General features: G+C 40.0%; 1 protein-coding gene across 2 annotated transcripts in view; it reads right to left on the bottom strand.

The window, feature by feature from the left end:
- Ugp2 (UDP-glucose pyrophosphorylase 2) overlaps positions 1 to 25,004 on the bottom strand; it is a 51,744-nt gene extending 26,740 nt beyond the window's left edge. Inside the window, exons 1-3 of one of the 2 annotated variants that reach the window (XM_055628939.1) lie at positions 24,623 to 25,004; positions 9,336 to 9,463; positions 8,421 to 8,528 (exon numbers count right to left, since the gene is read on the bottom strand). In XM_055628939.1, the coding sequence (XP_055484914.1) occupies positions 8,421 to 8,528; positions 9,336 to 9,463; positions 24,623 to 24,641 (255 nt within the window). In that variant the 5' untranslated portion in view covers positions 24,642 to 25,004. Of the gene's footprint in view, positions 1 to 8,420; positions 8,529 to 9,335; positions 9,464 to 15,794; positions 15,943 to 24,622 lie in introns of those variants that run through there. The other variant, XM_055628937.1, reaches the window with a different exon arrangement.
- Positions 25,005 to 25,009: the final 5 nt, after the last annotated feature.

The raw sequence follows: 25,009 nt of genomic DNA, 5'->3' as shown, positions 1-25,009 counted from the left end.
TTCTCTTTCCAGTGAACTGTGGCAGAAGCTCAGAAAACACTGCAGAAGAGGAGATGGCACAAAGAAGAGCTGGAAGATAAAGAGAAGGGCTGCAAAATGACACCTACTGGGCAATATCCAGCCATCTAAGCACAAGCTTGGAGCGACTGGGAATGACCGCACTCAGTCTGTCCACAAATGAACTTGTTAAAAGGCAGACATGGATGAATGAGGGGCGAGAGCGCCATCACCTTCCCTGCTCACCTGTTTCCTACTGAAAGATTCTTGGGAACAGTCAGTGCCTTCAGCTGTGTACCTACTGGTGAGCCTACCAGACTCCAGTGGATAATCCAAGCCAATAGTTTCACAGATGCTCTCGCTTAAACTAAATGGGTCACAAACCAAAACCAAAAGCCATGAATGTGGAAGCGGGACAGGTGTATGTATGGGGGTGTTGAAAGGAGTGACTATCCAGAATGCATTTTACACATGTGTGAAACTGTCAAAGAATACATGAAAGAAAATGGAGAAATGCAGGAAATTTGGAAAGCTACGGGATTATATATGTCGCCATGAGAAAGTAGTCAAGTGCAACTCTGTATCTGGAAACTCCTGCCTGTATCTTGGGATTGTGTACTATCCTTTTACCTCTGGAGGGATGTAAAGTTGTAATATTCCTGTGTACTTTAAACCTGATAAACTAGAAAAGAGACGATGATAAAAAAAAAAAAAAAAAACCTGGCAGAAAGCCAGGATGACAAAACCAAAATTACATAAAAAACAACGCTTTACAGATGGCATGGTCCTAGAAAGCGGAAAGACAAACATGAAGGAAAGCCCATTCTCTATACCTTACTGAGCTCTCAAAATTTGTATAGAAATTCTAGGGGATTAAAAAACTTCTGGATGTTTTTAAGTACAAAGTGTAAAAGTAACATACACAGATGGTAAAAAACAAAACACTTAAACATGACAAAAAGGTTTATTCATTGCCTTTTTATAGATCTCAGAGAGAAGTCAAGTCATGAAATAGGTCAATCAGGTGAGGCATCTGGCCCATATCCTCATCAAGCAGGTGGGAGTTTACAAAGAACATTCCACTTAAGTATGGATTTGAAAGGGCAAAGTCAGGTGGATTAAAGAAGCTGGGGGAAAAAATAACAGAATACAATGTAAGGGCCAAATAACAACTTTCTTGAGTCAGAATCTACTAGCTCTTTACCTTGCCTCTTCCACCTTCCACCAATGGCCTACCTTTGGAAAAAGGATTTACAGTAACTAAAATGATCCTACATAAATTCTGACAATATAAGTGGCACCTAAGACATCATTCAGCTTACACTGTATATTAGCTTTAAACTGAGACTTATCAAGTAGCAGCTAACTAAAGCAAGTAAGGCACACTGTTAGTCTAAGTATTTAATTCACATTGTGGAAGCGGGCCTGAAAAAAAAAAAAGGAGAAAAAGGAAAACAGAGGCTGTAGAAAGAGCATTGTCGAAGACTAAAGGCAAATATGTGTCTAAGAACAACAGCTAAGTCAGTGGTTCTCAACACTCCTCATGCTGTGACCCTTTGAGACAGTTCCTCATGTTGTGGTGACCCCCAACCATAAATTTTTTTGTTGTTGTTGCTACTTCAAACTGTAATTTTGCTAGTGCTATGAATCGTAATGTAAATATCTATGTTTTTTAATGTTTTAGATGACCCCTGTGAAAGGGGTCACAACCCACAGTTTGAGAACTACTTAGCTAAGAGCAAGGCCAAGTAACATAAAGGGAGGGTGGAGGCTAGGCGACCTCTTCCTGAGGAGCAGGCTGAGGAAAGAAAACGAAAGCATTTTTGCAAGAAAGCTTGTAACGTCAGAACCAGAGGCCTGCAAAGCTCATTTTCAAGGGACACAAAGGCAATGTTGATGGTGATAGAAAAATTCTGTGTATTGATTGTGGTGGTAAATAACTATTCATTTGCCAAAACTCCTAAAATGTACACTAAAAAATGATGTTTAAATTTAATGGTTCATCAATCCTGTCTTTCTTAAACGAAAACTACAGTTTGTGACATCTCTCTGTGCACACCACCAAGAGAAGGGTTCTCGGCCAGTGAACGGGAGTGACAATGGAGGATCAAAGAAACTCAGTTTCTGGCTCTTTCTGACGTGGAGAAACAGACACACCTGTCCTATGTCCCAGCACCAAAGAACATCATCAGACTAACTTTTAAGCCATACTTTTGGACGCAGGGCAGAAAGGACAAGGGGTAGAAGTACAGAGCTATTTTTCTTTTTCAGTCGCAGGATATAAACTACTTATCTGAGAGACACAGGTGAGCGGCTAGGCACACACCTTTGGAGGTGCGACCAGAAACTAGATGGCCCAGAAGTTTGCGCCCAGCTAGTTTGGGATAGGCAGTAAAAACAGTAAAGACCCATCTTAACAAGGCAGAAGGGGAAGATGAAGGCTAATGTGGCCATACCTACCCTTGGGGCAGTGGCTTTGCTCCACCAGCCATTCTTTGGAACGCAGGTGTTGCATCAGACACTGAGTTCCCAACAGATGGAGCCCTGAACACGAGGCAGTGACTTCTGAGAAGCCAGAGAGCTGTGGAGTCCATTCCAACCCCACCCACCCGGTGCCAAGACACATTCTACCCTACATGTACATCTCTCATTCAACGATGACGGACTTTCCACTTACATTGGGAGGCTTGTTATATGAAGTGAAGTGAGCAGCCCCTTCCTCCCCTTATCTTGTTTACTTTTTGTTTCATTTATTTCCTTCCACATCAGGAATAACTCAATATAAGCTGATCAATGGCCCCTCCAAGGGAAAAAAGCTTAAAACAAGCCCAACAGGAATAATTGCAGCTAAGACATAAAGCACTTGAGCTGATGCTGATTAAAACCCCTGAGCTACCGGTCACTCAGTATATGGATGACATTCTCCTCTCCTGCTCATCAGCTTACATGAATGCTTAACTTCCAAGGCAGATAAACTAAAAGAACAAAGTTTTAAAATATAGGCCATGTCAAGTGAGTATGCTTTTGCCCATCACTACTATCTGTCCACTCTTTAAGTCGCTTTCTGGGAACCTTCATATAAATTCTGTAAGAAATGTAACACCTGAAGCAGGCCAGGTGTCAGAACATGGTCAAAAGACTGATGCATGGTAACCGATGCCTGGGCAACTGTGCGAGGCTCCAGGAAAAAGGCCTTTTACCTCAAGAGCATTTTGTTCCCGAACTGTTCTTGGACATGATTTTGTGCCTCCTGTGACAAACATTTATACTCAATTTTATGAGATGTTTATTCTTGTTATGTCAGAACACAGCTATAGAACCCAACCTGGCCAGTGTACCCTGAATCTAGATATGGCCTTCTGCCTTGCTTTCATGCCTTCCCAGATACAATCTATAGTACGTACCGAGCAATTGTGTTTAAACTGGTCTGTCCAGAGAAATTTCTGGGAAAGGGTTGCTCTGTTACTATTTAATGCATGCTTATTGGCATTTCTGATCATGTCTTTCTACACTATAGAACCTTCCTTGAATCACTGCTTTGTTACACTGTGTCTACAGCATTAAACTGGAGTCCATCCCATTCTTTCAGGTCCTCAGATCCCCAGGTCCAGCAGACCAGACCTACACAGGTCAGCTGATCGTTGACAGGCAGGTTATAATGCTGCTGCCAAAGTGATAGCTCACAGAATTAATTCCTCACTTCCTTATCAATTGCTTATCTTTCCTTCCTCCTTAGCACTTACTGGAATTATGTATCAACAAAGTATTATAAAAACGTATACATGTCATTATTCTTCAAAATGAACTGTAACTCCTTTTTAAAAAAATATTTAGTGTTTGGGTTTTGTTTTTTGTTTGTTTGTTTGTTTGGGGGGGGGGTGTCCTGGACTCACTCTATACCCTAGGCTGGCCTTGAACTCACAGAGATCCCCCTGCTTCTGCCTCCCACGTGCTGGGATTAAAGGCGTGTGCCACCACTGCCTTGCTAAAATTATTTGCAAGAAATTAGAGACTTAATAATAGTGGAAGGTCATGACTTCCACAACTTACTGGTAGAAAGCCTATATAAATCATTGTGCCACTTAATAAAATTCAAGTTTATTATTTGTTCTACGTATAATGGGCAAGTTACGTCAGCATGTTACTTGGGATCTATAGATAATCATTATCCAATACCCTATGGGTATGGTTAAAATCATATCTAAAAATCCTTGTTTGTTGTTGTTCTGTTTTTCAAGACAGGGTTTCTCTGTGTAGCCTTGGCTGTTCTAGACTCACTCCGTAGACCAGATTGGCCTCAAACTCAGATCCACCTGCCTCCCTGAGTGCTGGGATCATAGGCATGCATCCCAGTGCCTGGCTAGAGATTGTTTTTAATGCTTTCCCAGACGGCTCTTCAAAAGGACAAGAAGCATATATTTTATATAAAAATTCCACGTGTGCCACACACACAAAAAAAAAAAGACTATAAACTCCCCTGGTTGAACAGCTCAACAGTCTAAACGTGCTTCAACCAATCAGCTTTGATTAGACATTCCTCAGCCATGGAATATTTTAAGTGTTACAGTGACCTATCTTGCCTCCACATTCACTATTCAATTACAGCAAAACAGGAGCTACAGACAAAAGGTACATGTTTCTGTCTTTCAACTTTAGTTACAGACTATGGCAATATTCCAAACTATGTACAAAAACAGCTGCAAGCCTGCTCAGCAGGGCAGGGTGCTTGCACACAGGCCAACAACCTGAGCCTGACCTTTCGGTCCCACAAGGTGGCAGGAGAGAGCTGTCTTTTTACCCCCATACACGTCATGGCATGTGCACACCTGCACTCACATACACACACATGAACGGGCTCACACTATAAAAACTTCCAGAGCCTTTGGAGGACAATGATTTTGGGGGTTTTTGTTGTTGTTGTTTAATGTATACAACTTTAAAGCTAGAGTGACATTTAAAGCAATGTCACTTTAAGTTACAGTTTTGCCATTATTACTTCTATTTGAAAGATAAATATCTGTACTCAGAAAAAGAAAAGGTATGTTCACTATGTAGAAATTATATTTTGAAAGGAAAACTGTGTCTCTTATCCTCTCTAAAACCCAAGTAGAATGTATTGAGAAGGAGCAGCAGGAGAGGCTGGGTACAAGAAGCAGGTGAAAGAATATTAATCCATGAACTACGTGCAAAAGTTGATAACTACACATGACATAAAGAAGTAGTCATTTTTGCAAATAATTTTTGCTTCTGCAATTTAAAATCCTTGACCTCACAGCAGATGGAATACCAAGTACATATCAAGACCAGGGCTTCTTTTGAAGAATATTTTTAAGAGGAAACTTACACTTTTATAGACATGAAGACAAAAGACCACACAGGAATCTCTTATTTTCTTTTCTATCTGTTCTTTTTTCATATTACCTATACATCTTCACCAACAATTATAGATCACTACAAGGGCACGGCCTCCTGAAAGAAGTTATCAGAATGCTGTTGAGGAATAGGGCCGGTAGCACCGAGCTGGAAAAGTTCCAAGATAGATCTGGTTTACTTCTTCCTCCATTCTCCAGTCCTTCAAGCACCCCCACTCAAATGACCTTTCAAAGTACACAAAAACTTCTCCACCAGCAAAGCAGATTCTTGAGCCTTAAAATACAATGAAAATTACAGACACAAGGTCCATCTAGGATATAAAAAGTAAAGAAATTAGAAAATCACATCTTTAGAACTCAATCTGCCACTAACTACATCGTTGAGGTTCTTTTTAAACTTGCTTTATTAGAATCTTTTTGATAAAGGTAAAACAAAATTAGCATAAGTCAATGTTTTCTACTTTTTGGCACAGGGAGATGGCAAAGCTGAGTTCTCAGTAAGTTGCCCAAGTTTACCTTAGACTCAGGATGACGTGACCCTCTGGCTCACTGTGCACAGCAACTGAGACCACAGGACAAACTGTACACTATCAGCTAATCCTGTCACTTAGCAAACCTCAGGCGTGACCTTTAGTCCTCAGGTGAGAAACACTGTGAAGGGGCGCTGCCCCAGTGAACTTCTAGATATGGTCCATCCTTCAACATTAACCTGCCAAGGGATGTTCTGAACCCCAGCAGAGCACTGGAACCCACATGCAGGATCTGTGCATGGGCTGCTGCACAAAAGAGCTAAGTGCCTCGCCCTTGCCGACACCAGGTTCCGTAGGCAGTGTCCAGAAAGCAGCAAGGCTCCCGGATCTGCTGCTGGAGCCACCACCCACAATCAACTGGGGTATCTGGTTGGGAATAACTCCAAGGCAAAATATCTAAGTATTTTTAAAAAGGGAACGAGTCTATGTGTAGTTCTTTTTAAATGAACACACCTATCCAAGATAATTTTCTCATTTTCATATTAATTCTGCTACTTAACTACAAAGAAATAAGTTATAATTAATGTGCCAGGCACAAGTAAAACAAAGACCAAAATTAGGGACCCCTCCTATAACTGACATTAGAGAAGAAGAATTTATTTTTAAATGTATTATTGTGTATTTGTGTGTGACTGTGTGTGCTCTTGCACATGCACATGAACCATCACCCACGCGGAGGTCAGAGCACACACGCGGAGGTCAGAGTACAACTTTCAGGGTTCACTCTCTCCTTCCACCATGGGTTCTAGGACCTGAATTCAGATCTTTAGACCTTAAAGGCAAGAACTGTTCCTTTTCCTGCTCAGACACCTCACCAACTCAGCAAAAAGGAATTTTAACTTCAGTATTACAAATAAGAGAACATGCTCCAGATGACTAATAAGAGATTGTTTTGTTCTTTCTTTTTTAACAAACATGTAATATATAATTTTTTAAAAAACTAAGAACTTTTCTACATGTAGAAATGGAAGTATTCCTAAGCAAGAAATTATTTATGACTTTCTTATTAGAAAAAAAGTCTAAAGTTGACTCTGTTAATGCACCCAGTCCTGATGAGACCTGATAGGCTAGGGTCAGATGGAAGGGGAGGAGGACCTCCCCTATCAGTGGACTTGGAGAGGGGCATAGGAGGAGATGAGGGAGGGAGGGTGGAATGGGGAAGGAAAGGAGGGGGCTACAGCTGGAGTACAAAATGGATAAACTGTAATTAATATATTAAAAAAAAATTTAAATTAAAAAAAAGTTGACTCTGTTTAAACTGTTACAGCCAGCTGGGGTGAGCGGCCTGAATCCAGCAAACTTTAATACACTGGAACCAGACTTCAGTTAGTTTACACAGAATCAGGGCCCAGAGGGGCTTGCTGAGACTGAAGCATCCACCAAGGACCATGCAGGAACTGGACCTAGGCCTCGTACAAGGAGGTAGTGGGTGGACGCCTCCGGCCTCATGCCGGTCCTCTAGGAAGGGAAGTGAGGACTGCATCGCACATGGACTCAGCTGCTTGCTTTCTGATCACTTCCCCCTGGTAGGACTGCCATGCCAGGCCACTGGGGAAAAGGACATGCTCAGTCCTGATGCAACCTGACGAGCTGGGCTAGATGGGAAAAAGAGCTCCCCTTTTCTGAGTGAGAGCGAAGGAGGGGGCTGGGAGGGAAGGAGCGATAAGCTACAACAAGGACATAAGTGAATAAAATAATTTTAAAAAAACCTGTTGAATAAGATTATAGATACATAGACATGAACACCACACATGGCAAAAACATCAACTATACACAATGCTTCAAGGTAAGATAATCTGTTTACATCTATCATCTTAACAAAGCTTCACAAATCCCTGCAAAGTACACAAAACAGCTGGTACTGTTCTCATTTTACAAAAAACAAAGCAATCAAGCTCAGATTTAAACATTTCATAGTACCCTCTACCTCCTCAGTGGGGCTTTCTTCTAGAGGCCAATGGCAGGTGCAGGCACGGGGACTGTGCCGCCTCGAACACACAGGACTGACAGGTGGAGACCCCACACCACTTCAAGAAAAGAATCTATGTAGAAATCTAGAAGTGGGGAGGAAAACGGAAGGAATGCTAGGCTGGTTGGCACAAGGCAGAGTTAGAGATGGCCTAAAAGCATTGAGAGAGCTTTAAAAGCTTAAATTTAAATTTAAAGCTTAAGTTTAAATGCCTGAACGATGTTTCAGGCAGTAAGAAATCTAACAGTTGAAAGGGAGAACAACAAGAAACTCTTATGGTATGTTTTGTACTAAAGTAGATTTTCATCTAATGACCCATTAAAAATGGGACAGTATTGCAGGGAGATCAGGCTTGGAGAAGTCCTCTGCAGGGCACTAAATGGTCTGAGAGAGAGAGACAGCTGAAGGCTGCCTCTCCATCCAGCATGAAGAACTACAGGCCGAAAGCAGTGTTTGCTTGGATGGTTCTGTTAAGTCCTCACACACCACCAAAAAAGTTAAACTGACATCCCAAATTACCTTAAATTTTCTTGCATTTTACTTAAAACTTACCGAATCTTCTGGAGGTCTCTGGATTTTACCCCAGTCTACAGAGGGTCCTTTTTCTTGCAAAAATCTATGAAATAGCTTCCGAAATCCATCAAGATCTTTTTTAGTGTGCTATGAAATAGAAGCAGTTGTTATAAACAGCGTAATGTTTAATATGTGGTAAAACTAGATATAAACTATACTTTGAAAATACTTTTACCTGAAATTCTTACACTATGAGACTACAGCGTAGGGTCAATTTTTAAGGCCTGTTTGAAACTGAAGTAGATAAGCTAATAATGGAGCTCTGTTTAATGCAGTCCTTTAACATACAGCCAAACTGTCCCCTATCACCTGGTCGTCGATTATCATGTAACCTGAGCAGTATTTGGTTCCTATCAATTTCAACATGTTCTCTATTTCATGCCAATACCTTTCAATACTTCTACTCAGAAGTATTGAAATAAATTGTCACAAAAGAAAAAAGGGAATGAAACATGACTAACCTCAAAATAGCATGTAGAAACCAAACTGAAAATAAAAGAAAATGTGCTAAAAGCAAAGCAGAGCTTCTCAGTTGTGGAAAACTCCTATGGTAGTTGTTACAGCAGCACAGCCCTGATGGCAATGGGCAAGAGGCATAGCGCACACGGCTGGTAAACTAACTCCTACTAAACACAGTAACCAACGATATTAAGACATAAAATAAAGTATAATTCTGACCATATTCTTTTGGTGACTTCAGAAAGTACCCCAGTATGGAGGAAAAAAAAAAAAAGGAAAGACAGTAGTCTTACTATGTGCGAATGTTAAGAGCTCCTTGGCTGCCCAACAACGCTAACTTTGTGACAGTGTGTCCCCGCTTATCTCAGACTGGAGAATCAACCCTGGCAGCAGTTACCATGCTGACACACAACCAAAGAAACACAAAGTCCTTACCTCAGACTCATGGGATGTTGCAGTGCTGAGTATTTTCTCTAATTCCTTCTTCACAGATAATTCTAGTTCTTGGAGAATGACTTCTTGGAACTGAGAAGCACCATCTTGAGACATAGCTTTGCTAAGATCTTAAATAAAAAATATAAGCCACTGATTAAAATCAGTCAGCAACAAGGAAATTATGATTTTTTTAATTTTCAGATTAGTCAAGGGCCAGAATCTGAGGACTCGGTGGCCTTTGCTTTTTAACAGAAGTGTGCTAAAGAAGAGTGGTGGCTATTCTTGGCTGTCATCCTGACAACCTAACTAAAAACCAAGTGGCCAGGCACACCTGCGAGGGATTTTGCTGAATTAAATTATTTGAAATAGAAAGACCCACCTGTAATCTGGATCTGAGGCGGGAAGATGCACCTTTAATCTGTACAACGCCTTCTACTGGCAGCCTTACATAGAGACCACGCTCTTGGCCTGCTTGCCCTCTCTCTCCTTATCAAGTCCATTCTTTCCCTGGCAATAGAGCCTACTTCTCTGGGATTAGAGTATACTAAAGACCAGCTGAGACATTTCCTCTAGAGAATCCTAGGACACAAAGAAGCCTAAAAAAAGGCTTATCAGTGAATCAGTGCTAAGAAGATTCTCAGAGGGGCCAGGCGTGGTAGCCCAGCTTCAGGGCCACCTTTAATTCCAACCCTAGGAGGCAGAGGCAGCAGGATCTCTGTGAGTTCCAGGAGAGCCTGCTATACAAAACAAGTCTAGGGCAGACAGCCAGGGATACACAGAGAAACCCTGTACCCTGTCTCAAAGAAAAAAAAAAAAAACAAAAAACAAAAAACACTATCTAATTAGACTCATATAAATAGAACTCTGTATTATAGCTACAGCCAATGCTATCTGGAATGCTAGCAGCCCACATACAGGACTTAATGGGAAGGCCTGTAGAAGACCTAAACTACTGTTTCTTTTAAAATCTAGTTTTTTATTAACAATAATGTTAATGTTTTTGTTTCTACTTTTCTGTTGAATATGTATAAGCAAATATAAATAGCCTCAAATTAATTTTTTTAACTGTTAAGACCAGGCAAGGGTCTGGTCTACAGGGAATACTTGGTACTTGGGAGGCACCCTGAGCTCCTTTAGTTTCCCTTTATTATTTCTGTTATCAGCTGGTGTGGGTGAAGGCCTTGCTGACTATGTGGTTTCCCATGGAAGACACAGAGACATTTTCTTCTGTGTTGACCATCTTGTTTGTAGAAAGTACACTGGTTCTGAGTCCAATCGCTGGATCAAGAGGACAAGTGAGTCACCAGAGCTGTAGGTTAAGAGGTGTTCCATCATCCCACAGAACTCAGAAGAGCTGGGGCGAGGGCTAAAATACTGGCCTATGTAATGTAAAGACTAAAACCCTTTAGTCTTCATGTTTACATTAGTGTAAGCCTTTAAGTATGGCCACTAAAGACCAGAAGGTCAGTTATGAAGTGTAGAAAACAAACCTTGCTTTCAAATTTAGTTGTCATGTAACAGAGTTGGCAAAAACATATTTTTAAGTAAACCAGAGTTAAGACTAAATTTCTTTTCTTTTCCTTTTCCTTTTCCAAAAGGGGTTTCTCTTTCTGTGTAGCCTTGGCTGTCCTGGACTCACTTTGTAGACCAGGTTGGCCTCGAACTCACAGAGATTCCCCTGCCTCTGCCTCCCCGAGTGCTGGGATTATAAATGTGCACCACCATGGCCTCAAATTCTTAACTAGAAACCTAAGACGCTTAGTATAAATTATTGAAATTATTTTTATAAAACTTAAAATAATTTTAGATATATTATTTAAAGAAAGCTAAAAGCAACTGGGCAGTTGTGGATCCTACCTTGAATCCCAGAACTTGGGAGTCAGAGGCAGGTAGAACTCTGAGTTCAAGGACAGCCAGGGCTACACAGAGAAACCCTGTCTCAGAAAAACATACATACATACATACATACATACATACATACATACATACATACATACATAGAATAAAAAAGAAAAGGAAAGCTGAGAACATAACTTCCTCAATTTAATTTTAATAGCAGAGCCTAGAGAATCATCTTGCCAATGACGGCAACTGTGAGAAGCTGAACCCTGGAGCAGACGCCAACATTCCCTTACAGCTAGTTTATTTTCGAAGCACGAGTCTTCTTTAGACTGCCTACAGAATGAAGACTGTTTATTTTTTTGTTTTGTTTTAAAACTTTACATCATTAATTAAAATGAATAACTAGCAGGACAATTTAATTATAAGCCAATCTATTATTCTGTAAACACTGCAAAATCACAAGCACATACACATACGTATACACCCTGAAAAGCAAAGATATTTTAAAATACCAAAGATTTTGTATCATTTGTAAATTAGACTGATGATCATATAATCTTTTATAGCCATCCTTAATCTTGATCTGTAGTTTTAAAGATATTATCCTTATTATAAATAAAGCATGTTGGTTTTTATTCTTTAAAATCAGCCTAGGCTGATTGTTACGTTGTAAGTAGGCTAAGCAGGAACCAACAGATAGGTGTATAGGTGTTCCTTTCTTCTTTTTCAAGGCCTAAGTGATAAGAAACTTGAAAAGCCTGTTTCTGAAAGATCACAAGTAGATAGGCAATGGTTGTCTTTTAATGTTATGTTACAATTTACCTTAAAATACATATTAGTTTTATCTTAAGACTTAATAGCCATTTTTATCATACACGAGTAAGTTTATCTAGATATTCTGAATGCTGTTTGTTGGTATTTAATTTAAGTGACCACAAGTATTTTACTCAACTACCATGGGAAATTCTATGGTGGTCATTTGAGAGTGTGTCTTCCAGGTTGTTTAACACTGAGAAGGCAGGGCTCAAAAGTAAGTCGGTAGAGCCTGAGGCTCTCTGTATTACTGAAAGTTTTTAAGCTACTACAGTTATTTGGGTGAGTGTTAGGGATAATCTCTCCACAGGGAGGGGGGAAAATGTAGGCCTAGAGTAAGAAAAAGTTTTACCCATTTGGAAAGGTAGGACACAAAAAGAAAAATCAGTTTTTTTGTTTTGTTTTGAAGTTCCATAAGACAAAGAGAACTAAGACAGAAAATAGACTTGGATGTGTCCTATATGTTACCAGTTGGCTGGTGATGTTTGGGAGCTCCTTGATCAAGCCTTCTAGTTTCTCTTATGCTCTTAAGAGTCTTTGGTTGAAAAAAGGAAAATGAATTTTAATTACCCTTTAGAGTTCAACCAAGCATTGTTTCCAGGGGGCGTGCCCAAGGCAGAGAAATGGATTTATTGCAGGAACCTTTACTTCTAGTGTGTCCTGTGGAGCTTGGTATTCCTTGTATAGCCTCCAACCTTGGCAGAGAGCAGTTAGAGGCCTGTACATCAGGTAGTTTTGAGCATTCTCTTTGATTTCTACAAAACAGGTCTAGTTGTAGGATGGTATTTGAGGTTAAGGTTTTATACTTCAGCCAAAATTTTCCTTCACCAAGCTTATATTTGGGTCAAAAAGTATTCAGTAAAATATTAGCCTATTTCAAAAGTTCATGATTTTTAATCTTTGATGTTGCATCATGGTATCTAATTTAAGAGATGCTAAGTAGAGACCAGTACCAGGGCCTTTAGACTAGAAACATCTCTCTTATCCACTTTGAGTCCTCGAAGAGACCAGATAGTGTATGCTCCCCTCAGTTTTCTGGGCTCACCCCGGGTTTCCTTGGGGGCATCTGAGCACAGCCACAAAACAGTCAGAAACACTGGTTTGTATTCTAGATGTTTGAGTCTTACTCATACTGGGCATAAGTGGCTTTCTATCAGGATTAAGAAAAAAAAATACTAAAATGTTATTCCCTGATATAAGCATTTCTTGGTCATTTAAAAGCTTGTGGGGGGGAGAGAAGAAGGGGAGAGGAAGAGAGAGAGAGAAAGGAAGAGAGAAACAGAGACTGGGTTCAGAGAAGGGGCTGCTCATCCGGATAGTCTGGCTTTTGTCTTAAATGGCCTTCAGGTGACGTAGGTCAGTCGTAGAGTGTGCTTAGTATGTCCGCAGACCTGGCCCAACCCCCAGTCTAAACAAACGAAAAAATCTACCTGCCTCACAACTTTGCTGGCACTCGAGAGGCGGAGGCAGGCGCACCTCTGCGAGTTTGAGGCCAGGCTAGGCCATGTAGCTAAGACTGTCTCTCAATGACCCTCCCACCCCCAAACTGTCATTCAAGTTTAAAGTATGAAGAGGCTGGGGTGGGCCTGTGGAACCAATCCTCAAGGGAAAATCTTTATTCTCTTGGAGATAGGGCTGTCTTTAGCAAATGAACAGGGAAAACTTGAAAGCAATTTGGGTATAATGAACCAGAAAAGTAAATAGATCATAATGGTAGAAAACCAGCAATACAGCACATACTGCACGGCTCTAGGGTTAATTTTGTTGCTGAAAACCAAAGCCCAAGAGTTTAGTGGGAACAGGGGTAGCATGTCCTCACAATGCCAGAGATAACGTTAGTCAGATAGGGCTATTTCCTGCCCAACAGGGTATTTTTGCTTCATTTCCGTTGCTGTGTTAAAACAGCGTGGCAAAGAGCAACCTTAAAGGGAGAAAGGATTTATGTGAGTTTACAATTCCAGATTACAGTTCATTTTGGCAGAGAAGCCAAGGACAAAGAAACTTAAAGCAGCCAGTCATGCGCATCCACAATCGCTGGTGAAAGTCTCCTACAGTCCACTACATTCAATTCTTACAACAGCTACAAATACTTAGGAAGAGAACTGGAAATGCAGAGGAAGAAGGCATGTATTTTAAAAAACATGAATTATTTTGTTCTGTGCCACGCATCAGTTTAAACAGAAGTAACTACAAAATGTTTTTTTAAGTAAATTTATTTATTTTTGTACATTGGTGTTTTGCCTGCATGTGTGTCTGAGTGAGGGTGTCAGAGGCCCTGGAGTTAGAGACAGTTGTGAGCTGCCAGTGGGTGCTGGGAATTGAACCCTGTCCTCCAGAAGAGCAACGAGTGCGCTTAACCACAGAGCCATCTTTACAGCCTACAATGACTTTTTTTCAATGATTTATTTATTTTTATTTCATGAACATTAGAGTTTTGCTTGTATGAGGTGTTGGATCCCCTGGAACTGGAGTTACAGTTTTAACTGCCGTGTGGGTGCTGGGAATTGAACCTGGGTCCTCTGAAAGAGCAGCCAGTGCTCTTAACACTGAGCTACCTCTCCAGGCCCTACCATGATTTTTAAACAACAACAAAAAATTGTTAGACTCAGAAGTAATTGATAGACTGCTATTTTTTTCTAAAGTTAGATATGATAGTCACGTCCCTAAAAAATAATGAAATAAAACATTTACCTGGGCAAATGTCAACATGAGCTAAAACTAAATGTAAATGCAAAGTTTAACTATAACAAAGCGGCTATCTGAACTTCAGGTGAATAAAGGAAATTATAAACAACTTCAAAGGCTTCCTGTTCAGAACAGCCTACCTATTCACGTATACGATTTACGGTGAGAATATACAGAATCACGTCAGTATTCTCCCTATTAAGGCAAAGTAGGAAAGGCTGGCTAAAAAATATTATCTTAGATTTCTGCCAACTTAGTAGGTCCAACCTTCAGACGCATCCTCAGAAAATCCCAAATACAGATTCGAATTTGAGTTATAAAACATTTTCTAACTTTATTTTCCCCATTTCTTTAGTAAGTACTAGATGTACAGATGTATTCCTTCTATCCGGTTTATAAATATAATAAGCTTCCACAAGGAAAGAAGACGGTAACAAACTCAAAACCCTCTTCTGCCCCATTCTGCTGCTGTTTCACTCTCATGGACAAAGAACGACTATAAAATTATACTTGTAATTATTAAGGAATAAGGATGGGCTTCTAAGAAGGGAAGAATATACAAAAACAGATGGGGATGGCACACACCTGAAACGGATTCAGAAGACTAAGCAGGAGTACAAGTTTGAAGCCAGTCTGAATTTCTTGGGAGACCTTGCTAATTATTAAGTTAAAAGGACGGAAGGGTGGTTGGTTCAACAAGAGCAGTATTCTTACATGCTTCAGCAAAGACTAGAAGGCACAGAGCTAAGATCCATTTTTCTTTGCAATTAGTTACTAATTTATCTCAAGTTTTTGTTTGTTTGCTTGTTTGTTTTTTTATTTTTTTAAGGATAGCCTGCAGAACTTTTCTTGGATTTAACATTCTCAAGTTACACTTCTGGCAATGGCAACAATGTTTCTAAGAGAAGGTCAATTAAAGATTCCCCTGAATAATGCAAGATTTCCAACCTCTTAAAAATGGGTTCTTTTCTTCCCACTTCCTAGCAAATAAAATTGATCTTCCACTACTTCAAACAGAAAAGTAAATTAGGAAGCAAACATTTCATTTCCATAGTCTTAAACCAAAACATCTTTTAAAGCTGTGAGAGGGGGATTAATCTACCTTTCTACTTTCCTCACCTCCTGGATGAGGAATCAGGTTGAAGCAGCCGATTTCCCCAAGGTCACAGAGCAGGCAGACGTTGAGCCTATAAAGCAAGCTGTTTTGTTTTGAAACCCCTGTCCTGGGCTCCACCCCAGAGTCAATCAACATATCCTATTCATTTTCCTCTAGTCTGGCTTTCTTTAAATTCTGGAATAAAAATAGTTAGACGCTTCCCAAGTCTATCCAACTAACAGAATAACTGGGCTTACTAGAACTTACTAGAATTATCTATAGGGTTTCATTATATTTTGGCAAATATCATACAGACCAAGCAGCAACTGTTTTTCTCTGCCCCACCTCCTGCTATAATCTAGTTCTTTCTTATTAACAAGAATTAAAATTTCAACATTATAAATTTTTTGCAATTCAAGTGCAGGAGAAGGTAGGGTGAGAATGACATTTTAGAACTTTCAGAAATCCAAAAAAAGCGTAACACAGAAGCCGTTCAGTATAGTAACTGCTTTTGTCTCTTAACTCAGCAACTAAAAGAAATACCAGATACCCTTTCTCTGACACTCCTAAATGGAGATGCAAAGTAACTTCACGTTCTAAAACACAAAATTAATTTCACAATGTAGAAGCAATAGAGTAGAAAACATGACTAACAAAAGGTGAAGAATCATTCCTAGTCCACCTCACTACTGACTCCATCTTACCAGTCTCAACCTCCCTTGGAACCCCACAGATACTTTTTTTTAAAAAACAGCATCTCTCTGCATGGCCCTGGCTGTCCCAGAACTCAGGCTGGCCTAGAAAATAGAGATCTACCTGTCTCTACCTCTCAAGTATTCAAATTAAAAGGGCTAAAACTAAAAACAAAACATAAAAATCCCAAAATGTATGTGGTTGAAGTTTGAAGTATTGATTAGACATATCAGTTCAAGCTACCCTGGTTCTTGTGGGCTTTCACTGCTGTCCTTCAAATTCATTTGTGAAAACACTTCCTAGAAAAGCTTTTCTTTGGGCTCTATTACCCAGAAGTATCTGACACCTTTGCTTTTCTTTGTGATCATGTCACATTTCCACATTTGGCTTCTCCTTTCTCCTACTGAGTTCCCAAGACTGTCTTCAGACCATTTTCTCCCTCTTTATTTACTCCCTTACCCATCTTGTTATTGGTAACAAGTATTTTCCATAAGCGCTCACATGCGGATGTTGGAGGGTAGACGTCAGCAGACAATCCGTGGAACCTGTTCTCTCCTCCTCCTATGTGGGGGCCTGGGCATGGTGCCAAGTGAGCCGTGTGAGCCGTCTTCACCCAGTGAGCCGTCTCTTATGCCCTTTTAATGGTAACTTTTAAATATGTACCTCTCATCCGGATCCTACCACCACCAGCCCTAGAGTTACCTTCTCTACTACTTTCTAGATCTTTTATACCTATTAAATCTAAACTTTGTTACGTCTAAAACAGAAATCATTATCCAAACTAAAGTAGTCTTCTTGCCCTCCCTTCTCCCTACAACATTAACATTTTTTTAATCATCCAGACTAAAGCCACAGTCACAACGTTGGCTCCTCCAACCGTTCTTTGCCTTCATTCAGTCGTTACAAAACTGCTCATTTGGATCACTACAATTCCATTCTCTCTATTCTCAATACTACCTTAATTTCCCCAGCATTTTCATTTTCTCTTCAGGAGGACAATGGATTTCTAACCAGCCTACCATTCTAATCCTTTGATGCCAAGAAGTATGAATTGATTCCCATCACTGTAGTATGCCTGCCTTATCTGATGGATTTTTCAGTTTACTGGAGTAAATGAAAAATCATTATCCAGGAATTTATTTTTTCCTTACATTTTGAAAAACATTTTTTAAACCTTCATTTTATTTTATGTGTATGAGTGTTTTGCTTGAATGTATGTGCACAATGTACATGCCTACGAGGCCAGAAGAGGGCATCAGATTCCCTGGAATTGGAGTTACAGATGGTTGGAAGCCACCATGTGAGTGCTGGGAACTAAGCCTGGTCCTTGCAAGAGCAACAAGTCCTCTTAACTCCTGAAACATCAGGGCCATGATCCAGGTTAAACCCGGACTGAGGCACCTTTTTGGATGCTACAAAGTGAATAAGTACTGCAATTTCCTACTCTGTGACTTCTAGCTCAGGCCTTCTAAAACTTTAATTTGCATATAAATAACCTGGAGAGCTAATTAAAACACTGATTCCTCGGCAGGCCCCCAGACAAACTGACTCAACAGTTTGGGTTTAGAGAGGAGAATATGCACTCTGACAAGCCAACGCTGCCAGTGCTGTTTTGATAATGTTTTGCTTATTTTAATGCTTACTGCAGCCGCGCTTGGGGTTCTTCTGGTCTCCTATTCTGCACCTGAGGCCATGTTGTTTCTGAGATGGCACCAGGACCGGGAAGGCCTACCTCTTTCCAGCTGATTTACGCTGAAACACGATATGACTCTGACTAATGACACACAACTGTATAGCCGAACAAAGAACTTTACAGAAACGTGTTCCTTACTCAGAGAAAGAGAGAGAAAGATGAGAAGAGATCCATATAAATGTTTGATAAATGCTTGGGGTGACACCTGACAGAGACCTAGCCCAGGGCCTCATACCTATTAGGCAAGAGCTCTACTTTTGAGCTGTATTCCCAGACAATAAATGGTTTGTGACAACAAAAATAAAAAGATATCAGACTCAACGATACTGCCATGAGAATATTCAAGAGTTTTGCTAATCATGCATTGTTCTCTTTATATAAAAATACACAGAATACTGTATTTTATAAAATAAACTAGACTTCTCATTAAAATTAACCTTGTTTTCATACAATAGTCCACTTCTTTGGGTAGTGCTAGGAATTGAACCCAGTGTTTTGTCCATACTAAGCCAGTGTCATACTATAGAATAAACATCTCTAGTCTACAACAGTTGTTAAAAATCTCAATTAAAGAAGAAAATGTCACTTGTGGAAAACATTCAAAGTACCTTTGTTAAACAATATCACTTTGTTTCTAGGTTTAATAGCTAAGAAGAAAGTCAAGCCAAGGGGCCTACTACATTCCTTTGTTGAGAAGGGGAAGAAGCAGTGTAAGATAAAGTCAGCAAGGACCAAAAATTATCTGGTAGCCCTGTCCTGTATCTTGGTATAAGTACACTTTGACAAACTTTTAAGCCTGGAAGGACTCCTTACCTCGAGGATGAAAAAATGAGCCCAGAGAGGATGATTTCCCTAAGTGGTACCCAGGTCTTACTGTCTGGTGCTCTGCTTACTTCTCTTGTACCCGGAGAAAAGTCTCTCCACACATAGTAAAGTACATTTATATGGTTTATTAATGTAGGTACATGCCACCAGATCACTATAAGCAGAAACCTACCCATCTATCATATACTATTAGGTGGATATTAAAACTAAACAGTAAAGCATTCTCTCACGGTATCTTACACACTTCGACTTTTCCTTTAATATTGTTTGCTGAGCAATGAAAAAAATGAAGAAAACAGAAAACTTAGGCAATCTATAAATAGTTTATTACCAAGGGTAATCTTTTAACCATTTGTGTGAATTAGCATAAAACAGTGCATATACCTATAACGCTGTTTTTCTGTATGCATGAAGCTTTTTAATTCTAAGCAGAACTATAACACAAATAAAACATCAGCTTTTGTCAGGGCAGCAACTCTAATTGCTTTTCAGGTTCCTGTGGCCAGGGAAAAAGGATCACTTTTCTCAAAAGGCTGTTCCCCAAAACAGTATTTTTACAATTTGGCGACTAACAAGTAAAAAGGAGACTAAGCATAACATGACTACTTCAAGTCCATGAACACAAGGAATGGGTTTGCATTGTTTTAGAAGATACAAGCTAACTCACAAAGGGATAGGAAACTTACATAAGAAAAACTAAAAATATCTAGGAACCGTTGGGGAAAAAGAAAATATTTTGTTGTTTAAGCTGAGTAAGACAACATAGCTTGTTTCTCTGTGGTTCTCCAAAACAATCCTTCATTGTCAAAATGATTGGGGGGCGCAACCAATTTCTTTTGGCCATGACTGGGGAAAATAAACAATGGCAACTACTGGCAGCGGCAGAACTGGAGCCCTGCACAGTTACTTCACATCAAAAGAAAGGAGATGCCTGCATCACCAATCAAGAGAACTGGGAAACAGGGTTCAAATGCAACATTATTACAGTTTTACACAAAAGCTGCTCCATCAAAAACCACAAAGTTTAATTTCTTGTGACGATTTAATAAGCCAACTTCCAAATAATCTATTGAGTTATTAATAGAAAAATCCATGTCTTATAGAATTTTAGAGATCTAAGAAATACTGTTTCAATCGATAGTAACTACGTTTGGAACAATCTAAAGACCAAAATGCTCACAATTCACACACTGTTTCTCCACATTGAATATTTTAGAAAAGAAACTACAGGTTGTTTTAAAAGGGCCACAGTCTTTAGAAGGCCTCCAGTCTCTAAAGACTCCCACACTCAGGCTTAAATCAGCCGCCCTTCATTCATTGTAAATCTGAATACCTCCACACCAACAGTCTAACATGGCCGGACTTACTCCAACACTACAAATGCAGAGGTGAAACCACCATTCTCTCTGCTGTACTAATAATATTGGGATGAACAGCATTACAGAAAGTTAATACATCTTTTATTCATTTTCATCAGTAAGAGAGGTTAACTTCCAAATATTTATTTGTATTAACCTTCCGGGCTTCTGAGAGCTCAAAATGGTTGCACTTGTACAGAAAGCAGCAAATAAAGCTTGGCAGAAAGAGGAAACCTATGGTAGATTGTTCTTTTCTATAAAACATTTTTATTACCAGACCAAATTATATTCCTGTCACAAGTTCTCTCATTACGTTAAGTTGGCTACAACTCATCTCTGAAGAAACAAGCACATGCATACCTACAATGGTTTCTGTGAAGTGCTGCTTTAAGAAAAACTTTATTACAGAAACTTTTCAATGTATCTTCAGAATTTTAAAATAGTGTTCCCAAGAAGTACCCATTAATATTTACACCTCTAATATTCTTTGTCAATTTTTTTCCCTCAGGAATCCTTCATGAATGAAAATCATCAATCTCACCTAGAAGAAAGGCTCAGTAAGGGAAATTTAACTGCAGAGATAAAAGACAGTCAAACTTTTTTAGACCAATTCTTATTTTTTCCTAAATATTTACAACTATGACTGAATTGAACAAACTTTACAAACCCAACCCTCTAGGAACTTAATAAACTCTAATGTCTACATTTAAGGAATGTGCTTTAGTCATTACTTTGTTGTCACTACTCCTGACTTAAACCCATTCCACAATCCTCCTGGGTAAGAAAATCTTAGTCATTTCAACAAGCAACAGGTTTCAGGGTTTGAGAAGAACCAATCCAAAGCTTGGCTTTGGCAAGCACGCCCCAGAACCCATCTCATCTGAGACCCTTTCAGTTATAATTAGCTCAGTAATCTTTGCTGACCAGCTGCCATCCACCAAATGGGAATTACCAAGAGTCAAAAACTTTCAACAGATGGGAAAGTTGACAGGCCATAAATATTTTTTTAAGCAATGCAAACATATTTATATAGTTTTCCCTGAAATGCAGTATTATATATTAGATATCTACTGTATAATTTTTAAGAATAAAGGACATTTTTACACAGCTTAGATAGATAATGGCATATTCGAAGTTGTGAAAATACTTCTAGCATGTCAGTACTAAGCATATAACCTAGCCTTAGCTGGCTTGCTAGACAGCATCAGTCTCTTCACATTTGTAAGTTTAAAAAACTGATTCAAAATTATAAGTTTCCAAACATTTAGACAGTTCTCACAACTTTTTAGAAGGAAAATTCCAAATGGCATCTGCTGACACACCTAGCAAAACCCCACAACTGATGATAGGTACTACTTCCAAATATGACAGGCAGGAAAGACGTAGTGTTCCCTCATTTAGAGAAGTAGCGGCTCTGCAATAATCCCAGCAGCAGAGAAAGGGCAGAGCTAGGCAACTTCAGAGGTAGGCAAAAAAAAAAAAAAAAAAATACAGCAGCTCCTGCTCACAGCTTCCTGTAAGAAAGTATCACTAGGCTCCTGAAGGACAGACTTGGGGATATATGCAAAGAATTAACTGAAAATTTCCAACTAACTTATGGTCCACATGGCTGAGGAAGAAGATACTCAGCGTTCCTATAAAAGCAGTGCTTGGATTTGGGGGCAAGCCAAGTGTAGCAGCAACCCTATGTTCTTTATAACCCCAAAAGAATGTGTCTCAATGCGTGGTTCGTAGCACCACATCTACAGAACCCTGAGTCTACTGTAAGGGAAAATCAAGATAGTACAATATATACAATGAGCATTCAAGAGAAAAACTGTTGTTAACTGAACTTTAAAAATGTAACTTGTATTTACCCCCTATACTATCCAAGCTTTATCCTGCCCTGCCTTGCTCTCTCCTCCCTTTCAGCCATCAGGTTTTAATATTTTTCTTTTAATACTATCAACTTCCAAGTAATCAGACCTGAATATTACATCTGGAAGATGGAAATTAAGAACTGCCTATCTGTATTTGTGTTGATGGCATGTTGAGTACCAATGCCACCTGAAAAGCCATCATTTTACAAAAAAGTTCCTGTCCACACAGGGTTACCTAGCTTGCTCACCTAATACAGCACCTACTTCAACAACCCCGCAGCATAACTCCCAGTGGATGAGGCGGGATCCGCTGCCTCACCCAGACTAAGCATCCAAACCTTATGAAGGTAGAACCTAAGGGTCAGAAAAGTGTTGAAAATCACTTTTTAGTAACAGAAGTTATACCTAAGTCCAAGCCCTTTCACCTTTCTCAGTATTTCTGTAACTTGAGATATGTCACAAAAGACTACAGCCAAAACCACAGGGAAAGCTAGCCTACTACAAAAGTATATAGGACATTTTAGCTTGTGGGCATCTGCTACCTGTGACAAAAAACTTTTTTAATATCTACTTTGAAGACATTGTATAATGGTAGTCTATTTGAAGAATAGGCCATTCCTAAAATTTTTAATCAACAAAAACTGTTGGAAAGGTCAGGAGCTGCAAACAGCTCATGAATTTCAGGGCTTCTCACCAGCTCCTCTCTGGACAAGATACAACTCTCATCCACTGCATGGCACCTCTTCAGGCCCAGGGGCTTAAATGAGACAACATAGGAGATGCCTGAGACCGAGCATTTGTTAACCCTTCCCTTATGAGACATAATATGCAGAGCAGCAGAGTGGAAGGAAGGAGCAGGAACTTCTGGGGGAGAGTAGGGGCGGGTTTAAAGAACTGGGACTTCATTTTAAAAGAGAGAGACACATAACCTCTCTTAAACTTGAAAGTTGAAGTGTGTACACAACTCTGACATTAGCCCATTAGTTTTATCATTTCTAACAGTAGCCACGGCAAGCACACAGAGGGCTCAAGTACAAAAATGAAGCAATAATAAACAGCATGATTAACAACATTTGCAGAGTGTCGTCTTTTGGTGCAAAACAGCCTGTTTAAAAGGAAAACTACTATTCCAAGTAAAAGTGACTAGCAAATAAATCAGATGTGGCGTCGTCCTGGACTGCATTACGGGAACTGGAGTCAGAACTGAGTTTACAGTTTAGTTAATACAACTATGTTAATTTCTTAATTTTAACATATGTGCAACAGTTTGTAAATGTAGACATATTTCAAAATAACAGGCTTTTAAAAAGAGGATAACAAAGTAAAATGACAGATGTCCGCAGCCACTTGGGTATACTTGATTTAGAAATCTGAAGATCATCTCAACAGCAAAAGCCATAAATGTGCATCGACTCTGTAAACTACTCTGGAAATACTAATGACATGAAATATCTTGATTTTCAATACTCTTGAAATCCTAGGAGAGGTGACTTGTTTGCTTTTCTCTAGCGCAACTTACAAAACACTGGTTTTACAGTACTGACGCGACCGGTCAAATGCTGGACACCACCACCACTACTTTAAAAACGAAAAAAGCCCATCTACCGCTACTAGGACCCACGTGAACTGACGGCAAACTCTGCTAGCTGCGTTAAGCAAGATGGCTGAAGCTATCACACACTGTGATCTGGAAGGCAAATCCTATAGTTAGTGACAGAAGTTTAAGGCAGCACCAATTGCAAATGTGTACGGCACACACTTACACAGGCTTAGCTGGGGGTTGTTTGCTAAACCCTCTCTTCACACAGACGCAGAATTTAGATGGTAATTTTCAAGTGTAAAGAAACCCTAACCTACTCACACTTCAAAAAAGAAAAGAAAGAAAAGCAAAAGCAAACAGCACTGCAGCAAAGTCATTTCTCTGACTGGAATGACCTCCAGTGTCTACGAACTCCTGATTTCGCAATGAGTGACTCTGCGACTCAATCCACGTACACACAGCGTACAAGTGGAGAACGGTACAGCTTCCTCAGAAGTCTTGGCAAACCCTTCTGCCTACTCCTAGCCCTCTGGGTTTCCTTCTCCACAAAGATAACTTACCATCGACCACAAGAAGGGAACAGGAATTAATCAGCAGTCAAAATCCTGCTTTAATTATTACGCTCACTATCTGCGAAGTCAGAATACTACTAAACCAGACTTTAGGAGGGCAGAACTAACCCTGCAGGGCGAAGAGGCATAAATATACGTATATGAAATGCCAACTCAGCGAGCGATGCGAAGATCAAGTATCAGTTTAACCAAAAAGGTTTGGCAAACGGTACCACAAGTGAACGTTTCCAAGTCCAAACTATCCACCAGCCTAGAGACTAGGGGTACCCAAATCCGGACGAAGCAGGCAAGACTGAAGCAAAATGTCTTACCTGGTACAAATCTCGACATTTTGGGGTCTGATTAAAGTAAACCTGGCTTACAAGTTTCGATTTCTAGGAGCTGCGTTATTAGGAGGGTCTCTCTCCCTTCCCAGCAACAACCGACGCGTTCTTTCTCCCCCGCTGTTGGGCTCCTTAAGGAAGAATCCGCACAAAACGCTCAAAACTGGTCTTTTAAAAGAAAAATCCAGAAGACGGAAACTTGGCGGGACCGACTCGGCTCGGGAGGGCAGCCCCGGCTCCTCGGCGATCCCGACGCCAACGGGGCTCGACCGGAGGCTCCGGAAAAGGCAAAAACCACCGAACTTAAAGTTCATCAATGAAGAGGCGGACCCAGGGCAGCCCTTTTCGCCGCCCCCGGGCCTCCACGCCCCCTGG

This window comes from Psammomys obesus, unplaced genomic scaffold (genome assembly GCF_907164565.1).
Source record: "Psammomys obesus unplaced genomic scaffold, mPsaObe1.curated_primary_1811, whole genome shotgun sequence".
In the NCBI taxonomy this organism is placed as follows: Eukaryota; Metazoa; Chordata; class Mammalia; order Rodentia; family Muridae; genus Psammomys; species Psammomys obesus.
This window is presented reverse-complemented; position numbering and strand designations above follow the sequence as displayed.